Source organism: Numenius arquata, chromosome 11, assembly GCF_964106895.1.
Source record: "Numenius arquata chromosome 11, bNumArq3.hap1.1, whole genome shotgun sequence".
NCBI lineage: Eukaryota > Metazoa > Chordata > Aves > Charadriiformes > Scolopacidae > Numenius > Numenius arquata.
Genome location: NC_133586.1, coordinates 22433493 through 22458131, shown reverse-complemented (window position 1 = coordinate 22458131; position 24639 = coordinate 22433493). Strand labels below are relative to the sequence as shown.

Genomic DNA, 24639 nt, shown 5'->3' with positions numbered 1-24639 from the left:
CTGCCACAGGATGATTAATGTACGTACAAACATGAAAAAATTATCAGAACCCCAAAGTATCATTTATTATTACGTTCATTTAGCAAAAGATGGGTAATATCTTCAACTAAATGCCTTGCAACATGTGGGTGAAGAGTGGGTGCTGCTTGCTTATTAGAAATTTGACTAATTTTCATTAGATCTTCTGGCTTAGTCTTGGTGATTGAAGTGATTGGGAAATACAGACCAGAGAAAAAAAAAAATTAAAATTTAAGTTTGTGAAACAATTTTAAATGTGTTTTGGTGTTTAAATTGGAAGACTGAATTTGCTTCATGAATTTCAAATTTCAAATTTGTATTTGAAAAATATTATAGAAATTAAGGAAGTGCAGGCTTAAAAGTCAGGTGGTAATTGGAAGAGGAAAAGAGAAGGTCTGTCATGGAAAGCCTGTGGACTGGTGGATGGAAGGGTATTTTCCAGCAGTCACTGCTGCAGGAGGTGTACCGGTACTCTGGGACCTGCTACTGTGTTTATAAACAGGTCTCAGAATTAATAGTAATTAAGGCTTCTATTTAGAATGCCTTCTGTAATACATCATTATTGTTTTGTGGTTGTCTGTTGGCTAAAGCGAAAGGGTCCTCCTCCACAATAGAGGCTTTTAAGCAGTGCAAATTGTGAATAATCATAGAATAAGAGGAGATTACTCTCTAGGACAAAATTATAGCCTAGGATAAAATATATATTTTAAAAACACACAGAACTATGATCATATAAAGGTTTTACTGGCATTTAAGATGACCTGGAAAATGAACTGTATTTTCATTGCTAGTGAGTAATGAAACCATCTAAACGAAAGCTTATTTAACCTTAATAGAGCACCTGCACATGAGAGAATATACAATGCCTATCCTGTCCAAAAAGGGAATAGTACTGTAAGGGATTTAAATTAAAGCATAGTTGAGCTTTATGTTAGAAATTGCAGGGTTTTAGTCCTCCAATAACGTTCTCCCTTATGCTCCAAGTTGCTGATACGCTGATTTTGCTGAATTTTTTTCACTGAATTTCACTGAATTTTTAGAGTTGGAAGGGACCATAAAGATCATCTAGTCCAACTCCCCTGCTGAAGCAGGATTGCCCAGAGCATGTCAGAGCATGTTACTCAGGACGGCATCCAGGTGGGTCTTGAAAATCTCCAAAGAAGGGGACTCCACAACCTCCCTGGGCAGCCTGTTCTAGGGCTCTGTCACCCTCACCGTGAAGAAGTTTTTTCTCATATTTGAGTGAAACCTCCTATGTTCCAACTTGTGCCCGTTGCCCCTCGTCCTGTCACTGGCAACCACTGAAAAGAGTCTGGCTCCCTCCTCCTTCAACCCACCCTTTAGATACTTGGAAGCATTGATAAGGTCTCCCCTCAGCCTTCTCTTCTCCAGGCTAAAGAGTCCCAGCTCTCTCAGCCTTTCTTCATAAGGGAGATGCTCCAATCCTTGAATCATCCTCGTTGCCCTTCGCTGGACTCTTTCCAGTAGTTCCCTATCCCTCTTGAATGGGGGAGCCCGGAACTGGATGCAGTATTCCAGTTGTGGCCTCATCAGTGCAGAGTAGATGGGGAGAATGACTTCCCTCGACCTACTAGCCACACTCTTCCCTATGCAGCCCAGGATTCCATTGGCCTTCCTGGCCACAAGAGCACACTGCTTTGCTCATTGTCATTTTTCTGTCTACCAGGACCCTCAGATCTTTCTCTTCAGAACTTGACTCCAGCAGGTCCACACCTAACCTGTATTGGTGCCTAACATTCTTCTTCCCCAGGTGCAGGACCCTACACTTTTCCCTGTTGAACCTCATGAGGTTCTTCCTTGCCCAGCTCTCCAGCCTGTCCAGGTCTCGCTGGATGGCAGCACGGCCCTCCGGGGTGTCAGCCACCCCTCCCAGTTTGGTATCATCAGCAAACTTGCTGAGGATACTCTCGGTCCCCTCGTCCAGGTCGCTGATGAATATGTTGAACAGGACTGGACCAAGTATTGACCCCTGGGGGACACCACTGGTTACAGGCCTCCAGCTTGAACCTGCTCCATTAATCATTACCCTTTGGGTCCTGTCGCACAGGCAGTTCTCAATCCACCTCACTGTCCCCTCATCCAGCCCACACTTCCTTAGTTTTCCAATGAGGATGCTATGGGAGACTGTGTCAAAAGCCTTGCTGAAGTCAAGGTAGATGACATCTGCTGCCCTCCCCTCATCCAACCAACCAGTTATAGCATCGTAGAAAGCTATCAGATTGGTCAAACATGATTTACCCTTGGTAAACCCATGTTGCCCACTTCCAATAACCCCCCGCTCTTCAACTTGTTTGGAGATGACATCTAGAATGAGTCTCTCCATTACCTTCCCAGGGATGGAGGTGAGACTAACTGGTCTGTAGTTCCCAGGGTCCTCCTTCTTGCCCTTTTTGAAGACTGGAGTGATGTTGGCCTTCCTCCAGTCTTCAGGCACCTCTCCTGTTCTCCATGACCTCTTAAAGATGATAGAGAGTGGCCCAGTGATAACATCTGCCAGCTCTCTCAGCACTCGTGGGTGCATCCCATCTGGGCCCATGGACTTATGAATGTCCAGTTTGGCCAAGTGGTCCCGAACCTGGTCCTCCTCTACTGGAGGAAAAACTTCCTCTCTCCATACCCTCCCCCTTCCCTCCAAGGCCAGAGATTCATGACGGACAGCCTTAGCAGTGAAGACTGAAGAAAAGAAGGCATTCAGCAACTCTGCTTTCTCCGTGTCTTCCACCACTAGGGTGCCCATCTCATTCATCACTGGGCCCACATTATCCCTAATCTTCCTTTTACTGTTTACATACCAAAAAAAACCCTTTTTGTTATTCTTAACTGTAGTGGCCAAGATGAGCTCAGCTTGAGCCTTGGCCCTTCTAATTTTCCCCTGCATATCTTGACTGCTTCCTGGTATTTCTCCTTGCCTGCCAGGCCCCTTTTCCAAAGATCATAAACCTTCTTTTTGTTCCTGAGCTCCAGCCGGAGCTCTCTATTTAGACAGGCTGGTGGTCTTCCCTTCCTGCTTGTTTTTTGGGATTTGGGTATGGCTCTTTCCTGGGCTTTTAAGAGTGCCTCCTTGAAGTACGACCAGCCTTCCTGGGCACCTTTGCCCTTCAGGACTGTCTCCCAAGGGACACTTTCAGCCATGCTCCTGAAGAGGCCAAAGTCTGCCCTTCGGAAGTCCAAGGTGGCAGTTTTGCTGGCCCCCCTCCTTGCTTCAGCAAGAATTGAAAATTGTATCATTTCATGATCACTCTGTCCAAGACGACCTCCAATGTTCACATCCCCCACAAGACCTGAGTTAACTATCAGCAGGTCCAGTAGGGCACTTTCCCTAGTCGGTTCCCTCACCAGCTGCGTTAGGAAGTTGTCTTCCATGCACTCTAAGAATCTCCAGGACTGTTGCCTCTCTGCTGTGTTATATTTCCAGCAGATATCTGGGAAGTTGAAGTCCCCCATGAGTACAAGGGGGAGTGATCGTGAGTGATCGTGAGCTGGAACTCTGCCAGCTGCTTATAGAATATTTCATCTGCCTTTATATCCTGGTTTGGGGGTCTATAATAAATTCCCACCATGATGTCTGCCTTATTGGTCTTTCCCTTAATTCTTATCCATAGACACTCAACGCTGTCATCGTGCGTATTGCTAAGTTCGAGGCATACAATACTGCTCTTAACATAAAGGGCCACCCCACCACCTCTCTTTCCTTGCCTGTCCCTTCTGAAAAGTTGGTAACCATCAATCACAGCACTCCAGTTATGCGAGTCCTCCCACCATGTTTCTGTGATGGCAACTAGATCATAGTTTTCTTGCTGTACAATGGCCTCCAGCTCCTCCTGTTTGTTACCCATGCTGCGTGCATTCGTGTAGATACACTTCAGCTGGGCTAATTGTCCCACTATTTTTCTGGAAGGGCAAGCACTAATTCCCACCTGTTCATGTGCAGACATTTCTGCAGTTACCATCTTATCACTACTCATGTCTTCACTGCCACATGTGTCTTTCTCTCCCTCATCAACTGCCGCAACAGGCCGCAAGGCCTTGCTGACACCTTTACCTACTAGCACTGGCACGCTGCTCCTGGGCACCACTTTAGTAACCCTGGTTCCAACCCCGTCCCCCTTTAAATCTAGTTTAAAGCTCTCTCAATGAGCCCTGCTAATTCTTGTCCCAATATCCTTTTTCCCCTTTGGGTTAGGCTTCCCCCACCTGCTGCCAGCGTGCCTGGTGGATCTGCCCATGATCAAAGAATCCAATGTCTTGCCGTTTACACCAGTCTTTCAGCTGTGAGTTGATCTTTTGATTCTTCCTATTTATCCCCCCATCCATCCCTGTGACTGGTGGGATAGAAGAGAACACCACTTGTGCTCCTGATCCCTTGACCAGTCGTCCCAGCACTCTGAAGTCCCTTTTCATTGCCTTTAGGCTTCTGGTGGCTACCTCATCATTGCCCACTTGAAATATCAGTAGTGGGTAATAATCTGAGGGCTGAACCAAGGAGTGAATTTCCCTCTGTATATCCTTAATCCTGGCCCCAGGGAGGCAGGTGACTTCCCTGTGGGACGGGTCTGGTCTACAGATTGGGCCCTCGTTCCACTCAGAAGGGAGTCACCTATTACAATCACCTTTCTTTTTTTCTTAGTTGATGAGGTCCTGAGGCATGGGGGTGGGTGACTAGTCCTGGGTGCCTCACTGGGTAGATCGTCCTCTTTGTTCTCATTTACCTCATCCCCAAAATCCAGAACTCCAAACCTATTATGCAGATGTAACTGGAAAGGTGAGGGAGGCTGTTGGGGGTTCCACTTGCCTCTCCGAGGAAGGACCAGCCTCCATTCCCCCCTTTCTATTAAGTCCCCTCTCTCTGCCAGGTGACAGGGTGCAAGGGGATCATCTACTTTTATTAGAGCCTCTTCTTGCTGCCTTTGCCTCAGGGTACGGCTCCACCAGTCTATTTCACTTTTGCATTTCTCATGCGAAATGATCATCATCTCAAATGTTGCTGTGGACACAATAATGATGAAATTTATTATACTGTGTGCCAAGTCATGCAGGTACAGCACTGTTCTTGGCATGGTACTGGGGTGGGACAGAAGGACTGGTGATTTTACCAGAGAGAAGAAGGGTTGGTGGTGGATTATAGGACAGACTGTAACCTGCCAGTGCGCAGAGATCTAACGCGATTCCTAAATCGCTTGGTAAAATATTTTCAGTAGGCACAGGGAAGCAATTTTGTCATATTTGCATGTATGATTATGATCTTAAATTACAATAGGTGCTTCGATTCGTCTGTTGTCTCTTGGTCGTTCTGCTGGTGGTGCGTGATGCAAGAGTAAGAGGTATTAGGTATCATCTGAAGCAAAAGAGGTTCTGACTGGATTGAAGGAGGAAGTTCTTCACTGTGAAGGCAGTCGAGTGGTAGAACAGGTTGCCCAAGGGGTTGTGCAGTCTCCATCCATGGGGATTTTCAAGACCTTGAGTGAGCAAATCACTGAGTAACCTCCTCTGGCCTGGCACCTGACGCCACTCTGACCGGGTCCCTTCCTACCCCAATGATTCTGCCATTCTGAGCCTTTATAGGTGGTTTGGGGAACGAGGGAAGGAAACTAAACGTTGTAGCTTCATTAACTAAGCAGAAGGAAAGTTGAAAGAAGCTATGGTTTTAATTCCTATGAATACCTTAGAGGGAGGGAGAAATGGATAAATATCAAAGATGCAAAATAATTAATACCAAAACAAGGTCAAGATCAAAGGACTTAGAAGTTGGTCGTAAATACACTGGGAGGGGAAACCAGAAACTTTCTTCTCAGAGGAATGAAGTTGTGGAAGGAGCCTCCAGATAAAACTTCAAGAGGGGGGGAAAGTATGTAATGGTTGGAGATGGACAAGGTTCTAGAAGGAATTACTTGACAAATCAGAAGTAGGTTGTATGTTAGAAATGTCATGTGTTAGAATTCAGTCCAATGTTCTCAAGGATTGGGAAGATTTCTGGAGTTGTTCCCCCTCCCCAGTTATATACACGTTTTATGTTCAGTTTGTTCTCTCTCTGTAGCATCAGAAGTTAGCCACAACTAGAGACAGGTATGCTCGTGGCATTAACATTCCTCATCTCTCACGTGGTGGCACATGATAGTTTGTGGATTTTGGTCTTTTACTGTGGGTCTTATGTTTAATATAGGATGTGAAGATGGTGTTTTGTGGATTTGCTCAAATAATTCTCTTATGTGCTTGGCTTTGCAGACCACTGCAGTTGGTACTGTTGGTCTGGTTCAGGCTTATTTTTCTATTGGAGAAAAATATATAAAAATTGTATGAGAAGTGTGCATTAAAATTTGTACTTGTGGGTGCTAATAATGAAGAGTTCTACAGTCCAAGTAGAGAATTTTCATTCAAGTGAGAAAAGCCTGAATATGTGACATCAAATGTTGCTTCTTGCTGCTTCTCCAAAGATTACTACAAAGACTGGATAGCAAAGATCAGTTTTAAAAAACAAACAAAAAAACCTGCGGAATTTTCTTGATGGTAAACAGGGATTCAGGCTGAAAAGGATAGAAAGTGTCACTTAAGTAAAGAAAGGTATGTTATAGATTCTTTCTTAGGCAGTCAAATATGGTGAATATGGACAGAGGAAACTACAGGAGATGGGGGTTTGGCACCTGTATGGAAGTGATAAACAGCATGTGGTGATACACTTGACTGCGAAGCTGAGGCATTGGAGGTAGATAACTCGTCCATCCCTTTTCCACCCTTTCACACTGAAGAGCCATGCAGTATGTTTCACCCATGGGCATTTTGCATGCTTCAGTATCAAGCTCAAGTCCCTGATCTGAGTGATTGTTACCTCTTGATGAAGGAAAAAAGAATTGTAAAGCACTGAACTAGGTATTTAAAAAAATAAATTAAAAAAAAAATAGAACAGATTGGTCCTATTACTGTTTAATTTTCCGTTCATTCTTGATGGGTGTTAAGTGAGACATTGGGTTGAGCTGTTTGGAAATGAGCTGAGTGTCTAGAACAGTGTAAAAGAACCATCTTCACAAGAGATAAATGAGAATTCTTCCAATTAGGTCAAACTTATGAAAGTGGAAGATGAGTAAGGGCTTTCACTAAATGAAGTGGAAAAGGTGAGAACTGACTTAAACTGTCACAGCCTTTGTCATGTCTAATCATGACTGTGAGGTATCACCTGTGAAGAGAGCTTGTGCTTGTATCCCCTTGCCTGGGGCCTTGGCTGTGTGCGGTGGCATTGAACGAGGGGTTACCGGAGCCTACTGATTCCCAGCAGGCTCCATTCTCGTGCTTCAGTAATTGTACCGGCATGGTTTAATTTCTGTAACCCGCAGTCCCACTTTCCATCTTTTATATCGAAGGCACACAGTGTACTGACTCTAAAGAAAAAAATCGTAATATGTACTTGAAGCTCTGAGCTATTGAGAGGGAAAGGTAAGATGTCAAGAGTACCAACAGGCTGTTTCTATGACAATGTTCGTTTCAAGTGCAAGCATAAAAAAGAATGAAGATTTTACTTTGAGACTATTAGATGCGAGTGTGGAGCACACAACTGCCCCTGTGCCAGCTGTGAAAGGGAGAGCTGATAATACAGCTATCTACCGTGGGAAATGGAGAGAGAGGAGGCTTTTCTTTTTCCTGTCCCATGCTTTGTCCTCTTTCCTCCCCCTTCCTGTATGCTGTTGCCTTTATTGAACCGTTTGCTTCCACCAGTAATGTTCCTCAGTGTGAGGCCACTGGTGGGCCTGGGTATTTCTGTGGGAAGATCCGATGTGTACCCCGTTAGGGGAAGCTGTTCTGGAAAGTGCTGTGTGGTGGATTGGCCTTGGCCGGCTGCGGGCTGCCCACTCAGCTGCTCCCTCACCGCTCCTCAGCAGGGCACGGCAGGAGAGGAGGGAAAACTTTTGTGGGTCAAGGCAGGGAGATCACTGGCCAATTATTGCAAGGTGCAAAACGACCTTGACTTGGGGAAGATTAATTTAATTTCTTGCCAAATGAAATAAAGTTGGGTGGTAGGAAAACAAAGACAAAAACTAAAACACCTCCCCGTTTCCCAGGCTCAACTTCCCTCCTTCATTCCCCGTTCTTCTGCCTCCTGCTCCATCCTGGTCTCCTCAGGATGGCACCCGGAGCTGCTCTTCTTCCCCTCCCGCCTCCTCTGCCCTGCCTTTTGCAAGGGCTGTTCCTCAGACTTTTCTTGCTGCCCTGTGGTGTTTTCCCCTTCCTTGGACATGCTTTCATGGAGGTACCACCACTTCTGCTGGCTGGCTCAGCTGGGGCCTCCGTGGGGCCTCTATGGAGCCAACCCTGCCCAGCATGGGGTGTCCCCAACCTCTTCTCACAGAGGCCGCCCCAGCAGCTTCCCCACTGCCAGCACTGGGACACAGCCACCCAAAACAAGCGTGAAGCCTTTCAGTGGACTTTGGGTATTTCTGGAGGAGGTTTTTACTCAGAAGGTGACACGTTTGTTGTGTGGCGCTGCCAGGTCAGCCTGGCAGCAGGACCTTTGTGTTACTCTGCGGAGAAATGCAGTTCTCAGGTACCCTAGCACGAGAGAGACAAATATTTGCATATAAATAAATGCAGTTCTTACCTTATGGTGCTATATGTAAGGCTTTTTGTAGCTGAAATCTTCAAAGGGATATCCCATTTCCATTGAATTTCTGTGAGATTTGGGCTTTTAACACCCTCAGGCTTCTTTTCATGGTCTAGTTAAGTTACTGTGAAGCTAAACCTTTACTTTAGACATGGTGACAAAGTAGTAGCCAAAAGAGTTGAAAAGTATTTTCTTAAGTTCTTAACTGCTAAACTTCTAATTTTAAAATAAGACATCTTCTAAGTTGACAGGGAAAAAAAATACCACCATGTTATAAGTAGTTGTGTAGGCGGTAAACGAAGATGTCATGCAGCCTGTAAGCTTGAGTGGAAGGAACACATGAGCCTTCTGCTCTCCCTGTTACTGTCTCCTGAGCCAGTACTAGAGGGCATCTGTGTTCCACTGCAAGTGAATGGGAAGCTCTTACAGAATACGGTTCAAACTCTATTTATTCGGATGTACCAGGCAGAGACACAATCTTAACTTTTTTTCCACTCGTGCCGTCTACTCCTGCAGGGTAGCGGCAACGCAGAGGTTATCTGCATGTCTCCTCGCGTTTTTGAGGACTCCAAAAACTTTTTGTTGTTGACACTTGATTGTTTCTGTAACTACTTCTGTTTTTAAATCAGTACTTTGTTTATTGGTTTTATTTGCCCTTACACCAGCTGTGTTTAGTATTGTGCTGTCAAACGCTAGGATTTTTAAAAAGCTGGAGAGCAGCCTAATTTATTTTTCTTTAAACTAGATGGATGAGTCTTGACTTGGACTTCAAAGCTTTGGTGTCACCTTCAGAATACCTCTATTTTTTTTGGTTTTTCTAACTGTTCTATCGTTTATTTGCAGGCCTTCCCAGGTTCTCCAGTCAGCCAGAATCTTCATCTGTCTATAAAGGAAACAGTGCAATCCTTAACTGTGAAGTCAACGTTGACCTTGCACCGTTTGTGAGGTGGGAGCAGGATCGCCAGCCTGTCTTTTTGGATGACAGGGTATTTAAATTGCCAACTGGAGCTCTAATTATTAGCAATGCTACTGATACGGATGGAGGACTCTATCGCTGCATCATTGAAAGTGGTGGGACCCCCAAATACAGTGATGAAGCAGAGCTCAAGATTCTTCCAGGTATTAACCTGTTTTTATTTTTCAAAAAATTAATAATGAAAAAAAATTAGTCAAGCAATAGCAGGGGGAACCTAACAAGAATACTCACAAAGGGGAACACATGAGAATCTGCTCTATTTCGTTTTTGTATATTTTAAGTGGAACTAAGTGTGATGTGTGCTTTGGAAGCTGGTGGTTGGGTTTGGTTTTGGTTGGGGTTTTTTTTTTTTTTATGTAGCTTAAAATGAGTGCAGGCCCTTGAGCCTAAAGGATTTTGGCCCTTGGGAAGACGAACTGGTATCTTGCAGTTGGGAAACAGAAAAGCAAAATGAGTTATCAGTGTCTGAGCTTTCTCTGCAGTGGTTGGAGATGGGCTGGAGACATGCACATGCTTTTTTGCCATATGTAATCATTTAGCTTTTAAGGGCTTTTGGGGAAAGACTTCTTTTAAAAAGTCACTACTAATACACTTACGCCATGACGTGTTACAAAGAGGGAATTGACTGTTTCTTTGAGTATAAATGTTTGGGGATTTTCAAGTTTCTCAGGCTTGAATCCCATGTTTAAAATCCTGTTGAAGTTTCCAGAATAAATTGGTGCTTAGTCCCTCACTCTTAGGATGTTTAAGCTCAGGCACTTTTAATTGCCCCAATATTTAGGAAGTTCAGGTGCCTTTTAGGAAGTCTCCAGACCCCGAAAAGGTGGGATGGCTCTTTATTTTGAAGGTTTTTAGGTGTGCCTCTTGTGCAGAAATGTTTAGATTTTTTTATAAGAACAAAAGTCCATCCTTATTTCTACATAGAGTGTGTTCTGCTTCAATTGACAATATTGCACAGTGCTGTGTGTCACCAGATGCTCTAATACAGAGTTTTGAAAATTGACCAAAAATAAGGCAGGATCGTGAATCCCACTTTCCCAAACTAGGGAAACACGGGCTGTGTTTTGTATGGACTTTCTTAATTATTTCCAGAACTTTATGCTGTCTCCTCTGAATTAGTCTTCGTGTTAGAATTCCGATTCAATTTTTACTGTTGGGAGAGGTGCCAGAGAGGGCTGATGCATGTCCGTCTTGGGAGGTTTTTGGGGCTACGCTGGGCAATGGCATGGTTGGCCTGACCTCGCGGACTTTACACAGGTGGTTGCACTAGGCATCTTCAGAGGTCCCTGGCCATGAATGCTTCTGTTCCTCATGACTATGTCACTTTTCTGTTTAAAATACCCCAGTTTTAAAATTGCAACCTTCCCTCTTAAAATGGAGGCATCTGCTAGGCTTTGGAAACTAATTGTGCTTCAAGTAGGAAGTTGTTTCATTGAGTTCATGAACATTTCTTTTCAGAAATGCTCATCTTTTCTTCAACTAAGACTATAGTTTTGGAAGAAGAGCACTTCTGGAAAAGGCACTTAATTGAACTATTCTAGTTTGTTTTGCCTTCATGTTTCCCCAACCCCTCAAGTGAATTCTTAAGACTTTTTCTGATTTTTGGAACTTAAGATTTCCCAGTAAACTCCCATATTGTGTTGATCTTTCTAATTCTTTGGCTCCAGATGTGGTTTACTTGCTGCTGTAATGTTTTGCTGAAGGTGATTAAATATAACACTATTAGGGAATACAAATAATGCTGTTTCCTTGCTTGATCAGGAGTCTGACAGTGGGATTAAACTGTTGCACATAAAGCTCTCTTAATCTTGAGTGGCCCCATAATTGATTGTTTGGTCTGAGATGTATTTGAAAGGAGGATTTGAAGTAATCTGTTCTTCATTCGTTTTATTGCATTTTAAAATCCTATTCTGATGCGTGCCTGACAGCGACCCCAACTGCTTTGCTTCTAAATCTTTGAGATACCCCCAACACGTGCTTGCATTGCACAGATTTGCGTCCACGGACAGTGTCCTACTTTTTCTGACGGTGGGCTTCCTTAGGTCAGGCAGGCTGCCTTTCCTCTGCCACCGAGCAGGAAGACGCGTTTCTGAGCTCTGCTTTCAAGTACAGGAATGCAAGGGGAAAAAAAGATAAAATCACTTAATTTTTGAGTCCAGTTTCCACTGACCTGAGAACTCCTCTCCTTTTTGGGAGCTTGGAGCATTAATGAGTTGTGTCCCCAGTGAGTTGTGCCGACTTCTGTCCCCAGTGCAGTGATTGCTGGCAATCTGTTGTAGCTGTTTTCTGCAACTTGGCTTGTTCCATGTGTCCCTCCAGGTCACTCTCACAGCGTTACCCGCCTCTTCACCCGCCATCTTATTTCTGGAGCAGGCAGACTCCTTCCCTCTAACGGGGAACGTGGGCAGAGCCGCTGTGATAGAGACAGATGGCGTGATCTAGGATTGCTCTAAGCTTGGCTCCCTCTGCCTGGGACAGTTCTGAAACGTGATTTCTCTCGAATACCCTGGCAACCTCATCACATTATACCTTGGAGCACGTGCATGCACTTAGCATAGCGCTGTAAACGCTTGGGTATTATTTTTAGCGCTTTGAGCTGAAGAACACCAAACCCAACAATTTTCAGAAGCTGCTGTGAGCATTGTGTAAGTCCCAGGTGTGAGACAGGGGGTGAACACTGTGTGTAGAGAGGCACAGAGTGGGCTTCAGTAGGCAAAAGTAGCATAGATACAGAATAGCCTGACCCCATTTAGGGGGACAAAACCAGCTTGTCCCGTTCTGGAGCTTGCTTCGCATCAAACTTCTAAGTGTGATTCCTTGGGACCAGAGGAAACAGCCTCAAATTGCTCTGGGGGGGGTTAGATTGGATATTAGGAAAAATTTCTTCACTGAAAGAGTTGTCAAACACTGGAAGAGGCTGCCCAGGGCAGTGGTGGAGTCACCATCCCTGGGGGTACTTAAAAGCTGGGTAGACGTGGTGCGGAGGGACATGGGTTAGGGGTGGAGTTGGCAGTACTGGATTAACGGTTGGACTTGACGATCTTAAGGATCTTTTCCAACCTCAGTGATTCTATGATTCTATCTGAGTATTGAGAATAGAGCAGTTTTTGCAGCATAAACACTGGGGGTTTTGTGCAGTTGGCAGAAAGAGTTATGGTAATGAACAAAGTAGAAGTGCTGGGGCTGGTATGTAGGAACTCATTTATTCTAATTACGGTGCGAGGAACATGCTGAAGTTACTGCAGAGACACCGGCTACAAACTGCATCTTTTGCCTGGGTTTTACTGGGGCCCCTTGATGAATTGGTTACAGTTCTAGTTAAAATTGATTTTGGAACCTTTTTCCTAATCTTACATTTTGAGGAGTCATGGATATTTTTAGTGAAAAATAGCCTTTTGTTCTGAATATTTATTTGTGCTAGTTGAGTTCAGAGTAGATTGCTGGGCAGCCTTTATTGGTGAGTATGTTTTCAATTCTCACAGGCAAAATTGCATTTTCCTTTAGTAAAAGACTGAGTAAATAGGCTTGTGCTTCTTAAGGGAGGGAGGAAAAAAAAAGAATCAGACCCCTCTTCAGCTCAATTCAAAGCAAAATAAAAACTAATTCAGAGGATTCACCATTTCCATAAGGACGGAAAACCATGGTGGATTTTTGTTTTAGTATAAATCTTGTATTACTTCAGCATGCAAATTATCTAGTTATTTTATTTCGCTTAGTGTTGACTCTCTACTGCAGTAATTTCATTTTCTAGTGCGTAAAAGCACTTTCTCAGGCAGCTGCCTGATGGAGCCTGGTGATGGCAGGGCTTGACTGGACAAAGTCAAACCTGTACCTTTCTTTTCTATGATTCTATGATATTTAATATGGTTAGAGTTGGAAGGGACATTAAAGATCATTGAGTTCCAACCTCCTGCCCTGGGCCAGGGACACCTCCCACCAGACCAGGTTGCTCCAAGCCACATCCAACCTGGCCTTGAACCCCTTCAGGGATGGGGCAGCCACAGCTTCTCTGGGCAACCTGGGCCAGGGTCTCACCACCCTCACAGCAAAGAATTTCTTCCTGAGATCTCATCTAAATCTCCCCTCTTTCAGTTTAAAACCATTCCCCCTTGTCCTGTGGCTCCCCTCCCTCATAGAGAGTCCCTCCCCTTCTCTCCTGTAGCCCCCTTCAGGTACTGGAGGGCTATTATAAGGTCTCCCCGGAGCCTTCTCTTCTCCAGGCTGAAGAACCCCGACTCTCTCAGTCTGTCTTCATAGGGGAGGTGCTCCAGCCCTCTGATCATTTTTGTGGCCCTTCGCTGGGCCCATTCCAACAAGTCCATGTCCTTCCTGTGTTGAGGACTCCAAAGCTGAATGACTCCAGGTGGTGTCTCACGAGAGCAGAGTAGAGGGGCAGAATCACCTCCCTTGACCTGCTGGCCACACTTGTTTTGATGCAGCCCGGGATTCGGTTGGCTTTCTGGGCTGTCTCATGTTGAACTTCTCATCCACGAGCACTCCCAAGTCCTTCTCCTCAGGGCTGCTCTCAATCCATTCTCCACCCAACCTGTATTTGTGCCTGGGATTGCCATGTCGCAGGTGCAGGACCTTGCACTTGGCTTGGTTGAACTTCATGAGATTCACACAGGCCCACCTCTTGAGCCTGTCCAGGTCCCTCTGGATGGCATCCCTTCCCTCCAGTGTGTCGACCACACCACACAGCTTGGTGTTGTTGGCAAACTTGCTGAGGGTGCACTCTGTCCCACTGTCCATGTCACTGACAAAGATGTTGAACAGCACCGGTCCCAGTACTGACTGGAACGCCACTCGTCACTGGCTTCCACTTGGACATTGAGCCATTGACCGCAACCCTCTGAGTGCAGCCACCCAGCCAGTTCCTGATCCACCAAGTGGTCCATCCATAAAATCCATGACTTTCCAATTTAGAGACCAGGATGTCACGTGGGAGAGTGTCAAATGCTTTGCATAAGTCCAGGTAGATGATGTCTGTTGCTCTCCCCTTATCTACCAAGGCTGTGGCAATATCGTAGGTAGCCACCAAACTTGTCAGGCATAACTTGCCCCTGGTGAAGCCATGTTGGCTGTCACCAGTCACCTCCTTATTTTCCATGTGCCTTAGCAGAGGTTCCAGGAGCTCTATGATCTTGCTGTGCACAGAGGTGAGACTGACTGGCCTGTAGTTTCCCGGGTCTTCCTTTTTTCCTTTTTCGAAAATGGGGGTTATGTTTTCCCTTTTCCAGTCAGTGGGAACTTCACAAGACTGCCATGAGTTTTCAAATATAATGGAAAGCTGCTGAGCAACCTCATCTGCCAGTTCCCTCTGAACCTGCAGATGGATTCCCTCAGGTCCCATGGACTTATGTATCTTCAGGTTCCTTAGATGGTCTTGAACCTGATCTTCTACAGTGGGTGGTTCTTCATTCTCATAGCCCCTGTTTTTGCTTTCACATTGATGAGCTGGTGGAAGTTCCAGTTTCAGGGCTGTAGCTTTTAGCTGAAACTGTTTCCCAGGGAGTCAGAAACCCAGCAGTGGAAAATCAGTGTGTGTGTCTGGAGGAACTGGTGAAGAGCTGCTCACGTGGGAGGCTGGGAGTCTCTTACGGAAAACCAGTTATGGAGCTAAGATGTGAAGATGCAGGACAGAAATTAGATGTTTCATTTGTTCTTTTTAATATGATCATCTTCCAATTCTGTGTCTGGTAACAGCTTTGTCACTTATGAAATGTTTGCAGACCCAGAGGTGGCACAGAGGCTGCAGTTCGTGAGACAGCCCTCCTCGCTTACTAAGGTGACTGGGCAAAGCGCCGTTTTCCCGTGTGTTGCCGTGGGATTTCCAACTCCATCCATCAGGTGGACAAGAAATGCAGAAGAGCTTATCACAGAAGGGTGAGTAATGGCTAATGTGTATTTTTATAGAACGGTAGGAATCCAGCCAGAGTTACGATTTTAGATGAGAGCACAATCTGCTTTCTAACTTAATTGGAAACCAGGAGAAGAGAAGCTGGTGTTTGACTGCTGGAGGGCTTCTAGGCTGAGTGTAATGACAAGTGAGGTAGTTCGTGAGACTTGTGGAACAATCTCATGGTATTTCTTTATTTACAGACACCTGAAACCAAGAAATCTTATTTGAAGCAGAAAGGTTATTAAGAATGTATTACTTTTAGATTGCCACTGGAGTAAAAGCAGCAATGAAGGGAATACGGACACTGTAGAAAAGCCAAGGCTTCTTCATGTTGGCGTATTATGTGTTTGAAGCCCTGCACTCCTATTACTTTTTCTGCTATGAAAGTGTCCAGTATGTGTCTAAAAGTTCCATGAGAATTAAGAATAATTGTTTAAAGCAGAATTTCATAATTTCTCATTAAAACAGAATATTAAAATGTTAGGCATGATTAAAAAACCCTGGACTTTCAGGAATGCAGTAAATGAAAACTACTCTATTACACACTGTCATTGCTGGTGTATTCATTCGAAATAACGTGGTAGAAAATATGTATAAAAAAGCTTCAAGAAAAGCTCTCTTTTTGTCCATCTAATGAACAAACTTACTAGAACAAGGAAATTACATACTGGAATGTTCTCAACGTACCTCAGAGAGATTACTGTAGAAACAAGTTAATCATGAAACAATGAGGAGTAAAGTTATATGGTGGCACAGCTGCTACAGAAAGCAGCTAAAGAAATATGCAAGTCTCTCTCCAGTAGCAGAGATAGTAATATATCCCTCTTTTTGTGTGTCAACTCTTAAATTAAAAAATCCAGGGGCTCGTAATTGGAACTGTCTTTATCTGGCAAATGCAAGGTTCTGTGGGGAGTGACAAACAGTTCCGGTACCGCTGAAGCTGTGGTGGTGGCAGTCTGGTGGCACACGAGTTACATTCATTTTTTGTGAACAAAGGGTGGTACAGGCTCATTAGAACTGCACAATCAAGTGTGATGAAATGTCAGAATAAATGTGCCTGATAAGATCTTAATTTATTTTTCTTGTGTGTAAAATCATGTCATGTCATATCTTTATGAATTTTTGCTGTCACCCCTATCCTTCTCTAGGTTATGTCACATTCCATGCACAAGGAGGTTAAAGCTCACTAAAGGGCTCTCCTTTTTTTCTTCTCATTTTTTGATATAGACCCCAAATTTTCAAGTCCTGCTTTGAACATAATGCTGTTAATTCCCTTATGAGCTTTTCCATGCAGGTTACAGTAACTTCTGAGTCACAATAACTTCTGAGGGCTTCTTCATAAATATTTTTTTTCTTTTCAAAATTCAGAGTGAGAATTACTGGAGAGATGAGGGATAACATGAGTAAATATATCTGATCTTTATATGTGCACAATTTGAACCATGTAGGACCTGGTATTCCAGAATATTTAGCATTGGTTTTTAGCGGTACAAGAATGGATTCCAGTTGATTTTTGGTGCAAGCACGAGCCCTTCTGTGAGCTGTGTTGGGTTTTCAGTGCGGGCAACAAAACAGCGCTTTCTCTGCTGCCACCAGCTCTTTGCTTAAAGCCGCTTTTGCTTGAGCATCGTTCACCATCCCATGGATGCTGGGTGGTGAGGCAGGAGCCACAAGTCTGTCGGTTTTCCCAAATGTAATTGTACTAAACATTTCTCTGCTCCTGCAAGCAATGAGCTGTGCACGGTCTCTGCCGAGCCCAGGGAAAGCCTCTCCCCAGGCCGGAAGTTGCGGGAGCCTGGAATCTGCTGGTTGTCCCATCCTCAGGGTGTGATTTCACTAAGGAGGAGAACACTGAAAAGCCAAAGAAATACTCCTCTTCCATTTGAAAGAAATACTTTCTTCTGCTCAAAGATAGTACCAAAGAGGAGTAAATAAGGGGTTTGAACAATGAAAATTGTATTTCTTTTGGCTTACTGTTTCAGAACCTTTCTGGTCTGGCTGAAGATGAGTAAGGTATCTTGCTGATGAAATTGTTTTTTAAGAATTTCTGATTTCTTTTTTTCTTGTTACAACACTTAGGGCTTTTTTTCTTACAATAAAATATGTGCTTATTACAGAGTTTACGTTTAAGGTAGGTAAAGGAGAAAATTTGATTATATTTTTTCCACTCTATAGCAGTAAGCTTCCTCCATTGTTCGTTAAAGTGGTCAAACTGTGCCAAAACTCTTAAGTCTGCTACTCATGCCTACGGCTTAACTGAGAAGAGATTCAAACAGCAGACAACAAAAAGTTCTTAAACTCTACTTACCTCGACAGCTGTCGTATTCTCTTTTAAATAGAATAACTGGAAAATCTCTAGAATTTAAAATTAAGATTCTTTGTTGGAGCAAAGCCTGCAGTTAGACAGCTGCAAAATAGGTACCTTGGATTGTTATGCATGTTCTGTTAATTTAATTACAAATTGAATCACCTTTAATTTATGTTAAAATCACCTTTTGATATAAAAGTAAGACTTTTCTTACTAGCATGGCTTTTCTTTATTCCAAGAACAAACTGATCCTTTTCATCTGGACAGGTTTTAATGTACCTGCTGCCTGGGAACTGCTCTTAAATGATGGTTTTTGTCTATACACACACACTACAGACACTAACTTATGTATACTAACACATATATGTATGTGTACACACGTGTATAGACACATATATATTGATATATCTCTGTATGTGTATGTATGGGGTTAGGAAGCAAAACTCAGATAGCATGGTCAGGTATCTCCCTAATTTTTTACCCCTCGTTAAATGGTTTAGGCACACAACCTTAATTTTACTTTTGTCTTTTTAGCTGTGGCAATTTAATACAAAATTCAATTTTATCCTTTCAAGCTGTATTGCTAAGGAGAACATGTAGAGGAGCCTGTATTTATAGGAAAAATAGATAATTTGTAAGGCTGGGGAGCAGTGGGCTTTTGGAATTAAATATTTATTTTAAGACCTGAAAAAGGGAAGGGGTTTAATTTTGATGGAGCATTTGTTGAAGACTAAGATTTATGTTAATGGATAAATATGAGTAAATCTAATGCTGGCAGCCCTGGCACTTGTTCAGACAAGCAGCCTGTAATACAATACATTGTGACATTAGTTTGCTGTGATAAAATATTTTCCAAAGTAACTTGAGTGAAAGAGAAGGAAGCTTTGAGTGTTGAGTGGGAAATGGGTGAAGGTAACGCAATGCTAACAAGTTTCCATTGTGGTGAAACTGTTACAACTTCAAGGAATCCTTTCAGAACTCGTCAAGGTGAAGATACTAAAGAAACAGAAGTGATAGGATACCTTGTGAGACGGGGGATACTGCTGGCAGGTGTTCAGGGTTGGCAGCAGGACTCGCAGCCACCCCCTGGTACCGGTGGTTCAGCAACGCATGGCTGCATCCTGCATTCTCCCCTGCGTTTCCGTCAGAAACTCAGCGAGTGGTGTCTCTGCCGGGAGCGCAGCAAATGTGGAGAGAAACGGCAGGAAGTGGGGGAAGCCTCTGAAGGATAAAGCTATTTGAATAAATCTTATGTCCTTTACAGAAAACTTTCTAAAGTAAAATCTGCCATATTGTCAGTGTCACCTGGTATAAAAGGCTGCAATGGAAACATTGCATACAGCTTGGATAGTTTTTTTCAGATTTTGCAAATTGTGAGCCTTTCATACTTTTTTTTTTAATGTCTGGCTAAGGATCCTACTGCGTGGGAATCTGTTAGCAATTCGTTAGCAAATGCGGGAGTAATTTTGTGCTTTTGATGATTTTGAAGTTGAAAAGTGAAGTTTCAGGCGAGGTGGCTGCCAAGATGGATTTTCAGAGCTTGGGAAACGGGCAGAGAGTTTCAAATGTTTGGAAGATGCTGTTCTGCTTTGAAACCTTCCTGGTGTGTGGATCGGCACGTGCTCAGGCAGTATGTGCTGTCTATCTTGATTTATATTTGGACACTTTTGTGCAAGAAATTACAAATGCACGTGCCACAAATTCTTCAAAAAGCTACAGTAAATGAGATGGTTAATCTGAAAATAAACAACTGAAAGAACCCCGAACAATAACAATTTAATAAGGCTATTGAAGTACAGCTAACTCCTCGGTGGTGCTGGGCTGTTTCATTTAGCAAAATCTTATGTTGTTGAAAAATTCCTACAGAAAACTGTGATGTGGTTAATCTTTTCCTAAAGTGATCACAAAGCTGAGGTTGCATCTGCAGCATTAACTTTATGCTGTTGCTGTGTGCATTCCGATAAAGCCTTTAATTATATGATCATGTACATATTCTTAATGCAGGTTTTTTTCCTTCATCCTTCACATGACTGTGATATTTTTAATTATTACATATCATTGTTTGCCAGGCACTCAGTGATTTGTATTAACTGAATTATACTTGCCCAACTCAGTAAAGGTTAAACATAGCAGAGTAATTATGGACATTTTTCTGGTAGTAGATTCCACAAAATAATCTAATTTACTGTCTAATTTTATCTGCTGTACTTTACCAAGACTGCAAATAGATTATAAGATGTTTTGGGAATAGTAATATAAAAGAGGGGGAAAAAGAGCACCAAAACCTGAGGGTATAACTGGTTGTTTAAATGCAGTAAATTAATAAAGGTTCACTATATTTTGTGATGATGATGAGTTAGGTATCCCAAGGAATGGTACGTTATGAGTGTGTAACTGAGGGCTGTATCGAGTACAGATAAAAAGCTTGAATTGGATTTTGTTGTTCCCTGACACTTGAATGATCAATCTTTTCTGGTTTTAATGACACTTTAAATTATGTTATCACTTTTATATTAAGCTGATTCTTTGTCTTCAGTGTCTGAAATCTGATTGCTTCACTCTTTTGTGGAAATGCTTCATTGTGCTTACAAAGTTAAGACGTTTTACTTTATTACAAAAGCGGGTTTGCTTTAAGCCCAGAGTTCTTCCGCAGCTCCTGCATACAGAGGGAATCACCAAGGAATCTGACAGATTTTCTTCCATGTTTTCAACAGCAGTGAACTTGTATTGGATCACACGTTGGTAAACTCTGAACTCGACTCTAGGTTTTCCTGAGGAAATAATAAAAGAGAATAAAAAGCATAACATGTGCTTTAAATGGCTGAAAACTCTGTATCTTTCTTGACAAAACGGAGAGTTCACTTAAATGCTACCGTGTTACAAGTAGCCTGTGAGATCCTATCCACAAACTTTTGTTGCCTAATGTGACAACATCTAGTAACTTTTTATAGTTTTAGTAACATCTTAATTGCTGGGTATTAACCATGCGTCTCCTGCCTCACCACCCATGTTACTTCACTTTTCCAGAGGCTGGCGATGGGAAAATAAGCCTCATAATGCACGTGTTCATTTTAGGTGGATAACCATGGAAACTGGTAGATATTCAGAAAAAAGCACTACATGTCATAAAAATTACACTAACAGTCTGTATAGCCTTTTCTCATTCCTTTGCAGTTTTGGTAGTCTCAGCTCCTCGCATCCAGTCACTTCTCTCCTCCCAGCCTGCCTTCCTGTCTTCTCTCCTGACCACCACCCATAGACCTTGCACATTGACCCATTGGCTCCATTGCTTCCTGCGTTCCTCTTGGCCTTCAGCAGATGATATGCTACTCAGATTAATTGAATTCACCGAGAATGCCAGAACAAATAATCAAAGAAGCTATTTTACATAGTGAAAGGAGATGCAAAACTGCATGTGTGTATGTGTCGAGGTCCAGACTTGTCTTATTTATTTAGGACAAAAGGAAGTGGCCTCAAGTTCTGCCGGGGAGGTTCAGATTGGATATTGGGAAAATTTTTACACTGAAAGGGTTATTAAGCCTTGGAATGGGCTGCCCAGGGAAGTGGTTGAGGCACCATTCCTGGAGGTGTTTAAAAGACGGGTTGACATAGTGCTTAGAGACACGTTTCAGTGATGGCTTTTATCAGTCAGGTTGATGGTTGGACTAGATGATCTTAAAGGTCCCTTCCAACCTAGACAATTCTATGATTCTATTTTTCTTTAGACGTGGTTTTAGTGCAGCTGTAACATATCTAACGTGCCATTCTCACAAAGAACCTTCAGCGACATTGTTTCTGTTCACTTTGACAGTGTTTGGAAAGCTCTTCTGTGTTCATGGACTGTCCATGTCCAGGTGCAGATAAAGAGGTTCAAGAATCATGAAGTGCATTGTTTTCTTACATGTTTTTGGATGCTCAGAACTTTCTTAGATGGTCAGATTGGCCATGGAGGTGGTGTATCGAATACTTCTAGGTTCAGTTTCTTTGGGCTAACTTCAACAGGCTTGTGTGATTTAAATCTAATGAATTTACCTGGATAGAATACAGGTAAATAGAATACAAGAAAGTGGGAGAAGGGAGGCGGGGGGAAGGCAATACAGTTTTGGCAGCTCCTGTTCCCATCTCCTTTGTACAGAGATTTCTTGCTTGAGATCTGAGATAGATCATCCGTCACTGTCTTTGATTACCACTAAAGCTCCTGGTTTTTTTCCTACAGATTAATTTTTTGTCTGATCCACAATAGGAGGCTTCTGCCTTATTTTTGGCTGCAGTGACAATAAAATACTATCAAAATAATCCAAGATATATCTTATCTCCTTACTTTCTCTCCTTGAATCACTGTTAAGCAGTTAAAAAAAAAAAATGCTTAGTGATAGACTTCTTGCTGTTTTCCTCTTAGCTAGAACCTCTTTGCAATGCTGTTCATGTACTTCACTAGTATTTCTTCAGCCATTCCTTTTTTTTAAAGCTGCTAATATGTTTTTTCAAACTTATTTCTGTCTTTGCTCAAATTCCCTACACTTCTTACAAGACAAACTTGTTGTAGTCCTGCTGTTACTAGGTCATAGAAGCAGTATCCGTTTCCTTATGCTATACCTGGGTATGACGTCTCCCTGGATCCTTTTAAGACCGGTTTCTTTCACTTAATTCCAATAATTATTTTGTTTATTCAGCTTATAAATGTATTGAACCAGAAATTTGATTAACAATCATAAATTGATATTAATGTGTTAATTAGGTGAATCAAAAGGCTTGGTGTCCTAACAGTTTACCTTTCCAAGCAGGTACGAGCTTTGGTTCTACTAACATAATTCCAATAAAATTTCAAATAGAGAAAGCAATTAGGTTAATGGGTTGATTTTATTTTGTTTTTGTACATCGACCACTCTATAGAGACAAAAAAGTTAATTATTGTAATGTGCTATTCAGTTGGTTTTGGAAAGAATTCAGTCCATTCTTGTCCATGAAACCATTGCTCGACAATGCCAGGAAGGAAGCCATCAGGTAGACCCTCTCTTTTTTTTTTTTTTTTTTTTTTTTTTTCAACTGCAAATACAAATATTTCTGGATCAGCATCCAGTTGGGATTTGTTGTCTTGGCTTGGGGTTTTTGGTAACGTTACTGGCTTTTTATTGTGGATGCTCAGAATGATGTTGGATCTTGGAAGATCCTTGTACAAATTTGTATCACATAAAAGGGAATGCTGGTTGCAGTGGGAGAAGAGTGCTGAAGGTACTGCAAGGAGCAGAAAGTGCTACATTTAGCTACTACGTTCAGCCTAAAAAGTAGATGGTTTTCAAGAGCTGAATTATAAACCTTCTTCCCACCCTTTACAAGTCAAAGGGAGAAAATTCTAAACAGAAACTTTCCCAACTTGTTGAATTTTGTTTAACGTGTACCTTATTCTGAAATCTTACTGAAATGGCTATCTTTTTTAAAAAAAAATCAATTACTCTATATTATACTATATACGTTGCTGTTGCTTATGTTGTACAGGCAAGTAGTTCACAACTTTTCAAGCAATATGTCCTTCCTGCTGTATCTGCAAAATGTTTTGGTTTTTTTTTAATGTTGTAGTTGTTATTTCATATTTCTTAACTTCTAGTTCCTATTGTCTAAATACCTTGGATTGCATTTAATTAAGAAGAACTGAAGCTGAAAGTGCACAAAGATGAGCTACTCTTGTGAACTTGATACAGTTGAACTTAAATGTGAAGCCCAAGTATGGAATTTGACCGTCAACTTAAAAATTCCTCTCTAATGTGACTCCTTGTAAATGGCACCCAGGAATACCCTGTGTAGACACTTCTTTGGTTTATGCAGAGATTTCAGGCAGTAGTGCTTGGGTGTTCTTCTCTGGTAACACTTTATTTAAGGCAATTTGTCAAATCACCCGCATGTCCTGTTTTGCACAGCTACAACAGATTCCTTCTGCTTGCGGGGGGCAGCCTGGAGATCAGTGATGTGATGGAGGATGATGTGGGGACATACACCTGCATAGCCGAGAACGGGAATGAGACCATTGAGGCTCAGGCAGAACTTACAGTTCAAGGTAGGTCCAATATTTAATTTTCAGAGAGAACGGATCTGCAGATGGCTTTTCATAAGAGTTTTATTGTGTGATCCACTAAAGATCCCATTGTTTTTTTGCCCTGTTTAAAAAAAAACCCCAAACAAACCAAACAACAAAACCACCCCAAGACCTCCAGACACCCCCCAAGTTCTGTTATAATGTGTTACTCTTATTACTCAAACTGCTTATAATCTAATAAGCAAATTCCTCATTTGAATATTTATCTAATGCATTCTGAGCATGGTTAAAAGCTGCTGTATGTGTTTGTGTAATCACACGTGGTCAATGCCATCTACTTTTCTAAAAGATGACAAAGGTCACAGTGTGGCTCATCACAGCTGAAAATGGACCTATAGCACTACTACTTCACTATTCCTTGGAAAGGAATATATTTAAAGTATTTTTCATAATCCTTAAAGTATACTGTTATTTCCAAGGAGTTTGACAGAAGATAAAAGCCAAGATAGTTACTTAAGTAATACACTGATTTATTGTGTGTATAGCTGTCTTGCTTGCTCTTGAAGGCTATTTGTACTAGAAACACCACTGAAACGTGGATTTTGTTGATTTAAAACATCTTATGTAACCTGTGCAAATAAAGTAAATTTGTTAAGGAGCGGGGCGGGGGGAAAAAGTAGAAATTTTGGCTTCTTCACCTTTCTTATATTTCATTAGGAAATCTGTCTTTTTGTATTAATTGGATCTTAATAGTGGTTTAAGATTCTTCTGCTGGAGTTTACTGGAATCAGGTTGG

General features: G+C 42.4%; 1 protein-coding gene across 1 annotated transcript in view; it reads left to right on the top strand.

The window, feature by feature from the left end:
- Window positions 1-24639, top strand: part of NEO1 (neogenin 1) — a 218777-nt gene that overhangs the window by 78995 nt on the left and 115143 nt on the right. Inside the window, exons 3-5 of the mRNA XM_074155477.1 lie at window positions 9470-9745; window positions 15335-15488; window positions 23728-23864. Of these exons, the coding sequence (XP_074011578.1) occupies window positions 9470-9745; window positions 15335-15488; window positions 23728-23864 (567 nt within the window). The remainder of the gene's footprint in view (window positions 1-9469; window positions 9746-15334; window positions 15489-23727; window positions 23865-24639) is intronic.